The sequence below is a fragment of the Aegilops tauschii genome, chromosome 2 (assembly GCF_002575655.3).
Source record: "Aegilops tauschii subsp. strangulata cultivar AL8/78 chromosome 2, Aet v6.0, whole genome shotgun sequence".
Lineage (NCBI taxonomy): Eukaryota > Viridiplantae > Streptophyta > Magnoliopsida > Poales > Poaceae > Aegilops > Aegilops tauschii.
The window spans coordinates 445,440,901-445,449,383 of record NC_053036.3 but is presented as its reverse complement, the minus strand read 5'-3'; the positions used below and the strand labels follow the sequence as shown (position 1 = coordinate 445,449,383).

The window sequence follows — 8,483 nt, the reverse complement described above, 5'->3', positions numbered from 1 at the left end:
CAAGCTACCTGAGGGTTTTTGTAAGAAGAATATAGTGGAATCTTTGTTAAGGAACTCCGGTGATATTCTGGAGATGAGGCTGAACGGGAATACATGTGGCGATTATGTGAGGGTTAGGGTTCGGCATGATATCCAAAAACCCCTCACGAAGTTTGTAAGCATTGTCAGAGGAAAGGAGAGGCAGGTGTTCTTAGTTCGCTATGAAAAATTAGCCCGTTTCTGCAGCGTTTGTGGTCTAATTGGGCATGACTTTAAGGAGTGTGGTTCCGGGGTTCATGAGGAGAAAGAGAAGAAATTCGGACCCTGGCTTTATGCCGATGGGCCGAACAAAGTTAGGCAGGAGGAGTTTGGTCATAGCTCTGATCAAAAGCATTACCAGCGTACGCCAATGAAGGAAAAGGAAGTGGCCAAGACTATGGACCCAGATTTAGCTGACACAGCGTCCAGTCCTTCGAAGCATGGAGCCAGTAGCATGCAGGTGGATCCAGCGGCTCGGAAAAGGTTGGCCATGGAGCTGGAAGTCGGGGTGGAACATAACGGGACCAAGCTGGGTACTTTGGCGCTGACTCAGGGCCTGGGGGAAGATGGAGGTGAGCAGACTTCACCAACTAACAGTTCAAATAGCAAGAGAGCAAAGGTTAATTCACAGGAAGTGTCTGAAGAGAAATCGGCGGCCTCCCTCGAGGAGGACCGCCGGGTCCAATGAGTACCCTAATCTGGAACTGCCGGGGGGGGGGGGGGGACCGCCGGACAGTTCGTGAGGTTTTGGCCCTCTCAAAAGCCAATTCCCCGGGGCTGATTTTTCTGTCAGAAACTCGTCAAGCCTTAAGTAAGATGGAGAAACTGAAGTGGAGATTACAAATGAAAGGTTTTGCTGGTGTTTCAAGTGATGGCCTCAGTGGGGGGCTAGCGTTATACTGGGATGAAAATCTGCAAGTAACGGTGTTAGACTCTTGTGCACGTTATATAGATGTGAGAATTGTCGATGGTGCTAATGATAAGACATGGAGAACTACCTTTGTGTATGGAGAACCACGGGTGGAACACCGTCATCGCATGTGGAGCGCTCTCTCAAATCTTCGAGCGGTGTCTTCAGATCCGTGGTTGGTATGTGGGGACTTCAACGAGGCTATGTGGCAACATGAACATTTTTCTCGGTCGCAATGTCCTGAAAATCAAATGCTCCTTTTCCGTGATTGTTTGGAGACATGCAAGCTCATGGATTTGGGCTTCTCTGGAGCCCCATTTACATATGATAACGGGCAGATGGGGGAGAGGAATGTGCGGGTAAGGCTAGACAGGGCATGCGCCGACGAGGCGTTGAGGGACTTGTTCCCGTTCGCGCAAGTCACACGCCTAGCCACTTCCTGCTCAGATCATGCCCCGCTGATGATACGGCTTGCACATGAGGAGCCAATGCGCACAAAAATCAGCCCGAGATATGAGATCATGTGGGAGGGGCATCCTGGGCTGGGCGATGTGATTGCTGAAACTTGGCGTAAGAGTAAACCGCGCGGACACCTCGGTGCGGTGCGGGATGCTATGAAGGAGATGATGCATAAGCTTTGGGCTTGGAGCAAGGAGAATTTTGGCCATGTGATTACGGAGATTGAAAAACTTTGGACTGAGTTGGCGGACGTGCAACTTCATGGCGCAGATAGAGTCGCCATACGTCAGAAAATGTACAAGCTAGATGAGCTATTATATCGGGAGGAGATGCTCTGGCTGTAGCGTTCACGCATCACTTGTCTTAAGGAAGGGGAGAGAAACACCTCTTACCTCCACCGGCGGGCTGTATGGCGTGCACGCCGGAACTACATCCAGCGCCTGCAGCGAACCGACAGGACGTGGTGCTCGGCCCCCTCCGATATGGAGCTGATGGCTACGTTGTGCTTCAAGGAGGTGTTCACAAAGGATCCGACCCTGGCACCAGAGTCAGTCCTTGAGAATATACTACCCAAAGTTTCCCAAGAGATGAACGACATGCCATGTGCACCGTTTTCTGAGGAGGAGGTGGCCAATGCACTCTTCCAAATAGGTCCGTTGAAGGCACCAGGCACAGATGGTTTTCCGGATCGGTTCTATCAACGCAACTGGGCGGTCTTGAAAAATGAAATCACGGCGGTGGTGTTGGAGTTCTTCAAATCAGGAATCATGCCAGAGGGCGTGAATGATACTGCTATTGTGCTGATTCCAAAAGTGCCTTTCCCTAAAGAACTTAAGGAGTTTCGTCCAATAAGTTTGTGCAATGTGATTTACAAAATTGTGTCCAAGTGCTTGGTTAATCGCCTCCGTCCTTTATTGGCGGACCTTATCTCTAAGAACCAAAGTGCCTTCATTCCCGGGAGGCTGATTTCTGATAATTCTATCATAGCGTTTGAATGCATTCATCATATTCAATCCATTAAGCAAAATAGTCATGCGGCATGTTCTTACAAGCTTGACCTTTCGAAGGCTTATGACCATGTGGATTGGGATTTTCTCGAGAAGGCCCTAGTTAAGTGGGGTTTTTCTGGTGTCTGGATAGGCTGGATCATGGCATGCGTTAAATCGGTAAAATATTCGGTGAAGCTCAACGGAAAATTACTTGAGGTGTTCTCCCCTTCGCGGGGCTTGCGACAAGGTGATCCATTGTCTCCTTTCCTTTTCCTATTTGGCGCTGATGCTTTGTCTGCTCTTATTTCCAAGTCTGTCGCGGATGGTGACTTGCGGGGTGTGAGTATTTGTCGGGGTGCACCAATTATATCCCACTTTGTTTTTGCGGACGACACAATGTTGCTCTTCGAGGCGTCTGGCCAGCAAGCTAGCATTGTCAAAGGTTTGTTGAACACTTATACTGCAGCAACGGGTCAACTTATTAACCCAGAGAAGTGTTCCATCCTGTTTTCGGACAATTGTAACGCGGCGGTGGTGGATGAGGTGAAGGGCCTTTTGGACATAACACAGCAAGTGTACTTGGGGTTACCGGTACCTGAGGGGAGAATGCATAAAGGGAGTTTTGAAACACTCCAGGAGCGTTTGAGGAAGAGATTAATAGATTGGAGCGAACATTATATGTCTGTGGGCAATAAAGAAATTCTCATCAAAGCAGTGGCACAGGCCATTCCCACATATGTTATGAGCGTCTTCAAGTTGCCTGCCTCTGTATGTGATGAGTTAACACGGATGACGAGACAGTACTGGTGGGGGTGGAGAATGGTAAAAGGAAGATGGCATGGCTCAGTTGGGAGAAAATGATGCTTCCCAAGGCTATGGGGGGCATGGGATTTCGCGATATGAGAGATTTTAACCAGGCCCTGCTCGCAAAGCAGGCTTGGCATTTGTTGGACTGCCCACAAAGCTTATGTGCTAGACTCCTCAGAGCTAAATACTTCCCCCACGGGAATCTCCTAGACACGGTGTTTCCTGCTACCTCTTCTGCGGTGTGGAAGGGGATTGTCCATGGTCTTGAGCTTGTAAAGAAAGGTATCATTTGGCGTGTTGGGGATGGATCGTTAATCAAAACATGCATGGATGCTTGGATCCCAAGAGGCCACAACCTGCGCCCTGTTACGCCCAAAGGTAATTGCCGTTTCCATTGGGTAGCAGATTTTCTAGATGAGCACGGTGCTTGGAATGAGCAGCTCTTATGGGAACACTTCTGGGATCTGGATGTATGTGAGATTTTGAAAATCCGCACCTCACCGAGAAACAAGCAAGATTTCCTAGCTTGGTTTCTAGAAAGGAGTGGACAGTTCACGGTTCGAAGTGCTTACCGTTTGGCAACGCTAGGCAAGGCCCAGGAGATGGTGGGTGCGTCCAGTGCTCAACCCTCCGGACAGCGGCCTGTTTGGAGATGTATTTGGAATGCGAGAGTGCCACTTAAAATGAAAATCTTAGCCTGGAAGGTAGTCTCCGGGGCTCTGGCTACTAATGCATGCAAGAAATATCGTCACGTATCAAAGAGGGACTCTTGCTCATTATGCGCGAAGGAAAAGGAAACCAGTTTCCATGCGCTCGTTGCATGTGATTATGCACGGGAGGTTTGGGCACAGATGAGGGTGGTATGGAAACTACCCCGTCAGGAAGTGTTGCTAGACACTGGGAAAGATTGGCTGCTAAATGTCCTTGCAAACTGTGATGATTTTATGAGGGACGGTGTGATCATGCTGCTCTGGCGTCTATGGTCTCTTCGGAACGATTTAACGCACGGGACGGAGGTGCCACCGGTTCCTGCTACGGTGTTGTATTTACAGAGCTACATGCCGTCGCTGGATCTAGCCAGGAGGTTCTCGACAGACGAGATTATCATGGGCAAAATGCCCATGGTGCAGGAGGAACGAGTGGTCGCGAAAGTGGTGCCTCATCCCCTTCCATGGCCGCCACCTCCGCCGGACCAAGTTTCATTATCAGTCGACGGATCCTTCTCTCAGGCGGATGGGACAGCTACAACGGGTATGATATTGCGCAGGCATGATGGGAGTGTCATTTTTGCTGCTTATCGATACATCTTCAATTGCAACGAGGCACTCGAGGCGGAGCTACACGCGATAATGCAAGGCATGGCGATCGCTATTCAGCATTGTGAGCAAACTATCATCGTCCAATCCGACTCCTCGACGGCCCTCTCCGCCTTATCTGGTACTAGTTTAACGAGATCTGCCTATGGGCACCTTGTTGCTGAGATTCGTCATCTTATGGTAGATAGAGCCTTTATTCCTATGAAATTTAGTCGTGTGCAAAATAGGGTAGCAGATCGTCTGGCTACGTACAGCCGTACGGAACGTACTACTGCGGTATGGCTGGGTCGAGGACCACGATGTGTGGAGGAACTCTTGCCTCTAGATTCTAACCCTATGATTTTGGAATAAAACTCTATTACCATCGCAAAAAAATACTCCCTCGGAAAATTAATATAAGAGTATTTACATTTGGGCGCCTCAAACCCCCTTAAATGCCCGGGCGGGCCGTCTGGTCACTGCCTGGTCACGTTTTTCCGACCCAGACGGACGCCTCAAACGGGTCTCAAACGTCCGGATTGACCGGGACCCGCCATACCCAGCCCAAAAATGGGGCGGATATGGGGTAGTCCGGGCACACGCCGGGCGCGTCCGCTTGACAAGTCCGGCCCACCACCTACCCATGGATGTCCCACAAAAAAACCATTGGGCTCATCGCTCTGAAACCCTAGCTCACTCACTCTCCTCTCTCGCTCCGTCCTCTCCTCTCCCCACACCGATTCCGATCAAATCCGGCGCAAATGTCGAGCTCCGGCAGCCGCTCCAACGTCGAGCTGGATCTGGAGTATGACCTTGCCCTTCGCATCGCTTTGGAGCGGTCCGAAGTGCAGACCAGGGGCAGCTCCGGATCTGCAGCCTCGCCGCAGCTTCCCTGTTGGCGCAGCTTGGATGCCGGCGCTGGCCCCTCCCAGCCAAGGGGCAGCTCCAACAGGCAGCCTGCACAATCCGCGCCTCCCCTACAGTATTCAATAACAGTGACATTACAATTAACATGAAAAGTGACATTGCCTTTGTTGCAGTCAATAACAGCCCCTGCAGTATTAAAAAATGGTCTACCAAGGATGATCGACATACTTTGGTCCTTGGGAATATCAAGAATAACAAAGTCCGTTAAGATAGTAACGTTTGCAACCACAACAGGCACATCCTCGCAAATACCAATGGGTATATCAGTTGATTTATCAGCCATTTGCAAAGAGATTTCAGTAGGTGTCAACTTATTCAATTCAAGTCTACGATATAAAGAGAAAGGCATAACAATAACACCGGCTCCAAGATCACATGAAACAGTTTTAACATAGTTTCTTTTAATGGAGCATGGTATAGTTGGTATTCCTGGATCTCCAAGTTTCTTTGGTATACCAACCTTAAAAGTATAATTAGCAAGCATGGTGAAAATTTCAGCTTTCGGTATCTTTCTTTTATTAGTAACAATATCTTTCATATACTTAGCATAAGGAGACATTTTCAGAATATCAGTTAAACGCATACGCAAAAAGATAGGTCTAAGCATTTTAGCAACACGCTCAAAATCCTCATCATCATTTTTCTTGTATGGCTTAGGAGGAAAGGGCATGGGTTTCTGAACCCATGGTTCTCTTTCTCTACCATGTTTCCTAGCAAAGAAGTCTCTCTTATCAAAATGTTGATTCTTTGATTCTGGGTTATCAAGATCAACAGCAGGTTCTATCTCCACATCATTATCATTACTAGGTTTAGCATCAACATGAACATCATCATTAACATTATCACTAGATTCATGTTCATCACCAGATTGTGTCTCGGCATCGGAAATAGAAATATCATTTGGATTCTCAGGTGTATCTATAACAGGTTCACTAGAAGCATGCAAAGTCCTATCAGTTTTTCTTTTCTTTGTATTACTAGGGCTAGATGCATCAATATTAATTCTCTGGGAATCTTGCTCAACTCTCTTAGGATGGCCTTTAGGATACAAAGGTTCCTGGGTCATCTTACCACCTCTAGTCATAACCCTAACAACATTATCATTGTTCTTACTATTCAACTCATTGATCAAATCACCCTTTGCCTTAAGTACTTGTTCTACTTGAGTTTTAACCATGGAAGCATGCTTACTAATAAGCTTAAGATCATTAACAGTTCTACCATACAATCACCCAAGCAGTGAAGCATGTAAGCGTTATGTTTCAATTGTCTACTAACGCAAGCATTGAAGTTTTCTTGTTTAACACTAAAATTATAAAACTCATCCAAGCATTGACTAGCAGACTTATTATGAGGAATATCACCTTCATCAAATCTATAGAGAGAATTTACTTCTACTACGTGTCTCGGTTTATCATGATCACATATTTCTTTATTAGGTTGTAAATTCTTAACATCTTCAGCTTTAATACCTTTTTCTTTCATAGATTTCTTTGCCTCTTGCATATCTTCAGGACAGAGAAATAGAATACCTCGTTTCTTCGGCGTTGGATTAGGAGTTGGTTCAGGAAGTGTCCAGTCATTATCATTACTCAATATATTATGCAATAGCAATTCAGCTTGCTCAACAGTTCATTCTCTGAAAACACAACCAGCACAACTATCTAGCTAGGTGGTCCCTAGAAGCATCGGTTAGTCCATTATAAAAGATATCAAGTATTTCATTTTTCTTAAGAGGAGGATCAGGCAAAGCATTAAGTAATTGGAGAAGTCTCCCCCAAGCTTGTGGGAGACTCTCTTCTTCAATTTACACAAGGTTAAATATTTCCCTTAAGGAAGCTTGTTTTCTTATGAGCAGGGAAATATTTTCCAGAGAAGTAGTAAATCATATCCTAGGGACTACACACACAACCAGGAGCAAGATAATTAAACCATAACTTAGCATCACCCTTTAACAAGAAAGGAAACAACTTAAGAATATAGTAATAGCGATTTTTTCCTCATGAGCAAATAGGGTGGCTATATCATTCAATTTACTAAGGTGTGCCACAACAGTTTCAGATTCATAACCATGAAAAGGATCGGATTCAACCAAAGTAATTAACTCTTAATCGATAGAGAATTCATAATCCTTATCAGTAACAAAGATAGGTGAAGTAGCAAACTTAGGATCATATTGCATTCTAGCATTCAAAGATTTTTCTTTCCAGTTGCATAATAATTTCTTAAGATCATCTCTATCTTTACAAGCAAGAAAGTCCCTAGCTACCTCTCCATCCATAACATAACCCTCAAGTATAACAGGGAGTTCATATCTAGGAGAGCCAGTCTTATGAGGTGTTTCAAAGTTTCCAGTTTCAATAATTTCATCAGTTTCAGAAATATCATCATCTTCAGCATAGTCAATAGTTCTAACTCTAGCAAGATGTTCATCAAGTAATTAACCCAGTGGCACAGTTTTATCAAGCAAACTAGTAGCATCATAAGCATTATTCATAGTAGAAGTAGCATCACCAATAACATGCGACATATCAGAATCAATGGCAGGTGTAGGTGTCGCAAGTTTACTCAAAACAGAAGGTGAATCAAGTGCAGAGCTAGATGGCAGTTCCTTACCTCCCCTCGTAGTAGAGGGAAAAATCTTGGTTCTAGCATATTTGAAATTCTTCATCGTGATCAACAGATATAAATCCCAAGTGACTCAGAGAATAGAGTTATGCTCCCCAACAATGGCGCCAGAAAAAGGTCTTGATAACCCAACTGTTTTCGAGGGTAGAGTATTCAACCCAAATTTATTGATTCGACACAAGGGGAGCCAAAGAATTTTCTCAAGTATTAGCAGCTAAGTTGTCAATTCAACCACACCTGAAAGACTTAATATCTGCAGCAAAGTATTTAGTAGCAAAGTAATATGGAAATAACGGTAACGGTGGCAAAAGTAACAGTAGTAGTTTTGTAGCAATTGTAACAGTGGCAACGACAAAGTAACGTAGCAAAGATCAATATGTGAAAAGCTCGTAGGCAATGGATCAGTGATGGATAATTATGTCGGATGGCATTCATCATGCAACAATTATA

General features: G+C 45.5%; 1 protein-coding gene across 1 annotated transcript; it reads left to right on the top strand.

Moving 5' to 3' along the window:
• Positions 1-834: 834 nt before the first annotated feature.
• Positions 835-1,731, top strand: LOC141041108 (uncharacterized). Its single transcript, XM_073507221.1, has one exon. The coding sequence runs from the start codon at positions 835-837 to the stop codon at positions 1,729-1,731; it is 897 nt and encodes a 298-aa protein (XP_073363322.1).
• The last annotated feature ends 6,752 nt before the right edge of the window (positions 1,732-8,483 follow it).

Bases quoted from the DNA above. Each gene is read 5' to 3' on its own strand.
- LOC141041108 (XM_073507221.1), top strand. From the start codon at position 835: ATGGAGAAACTGAAGTGGAGATTACAAATGAAAGGTTTTGCTGGTGTT.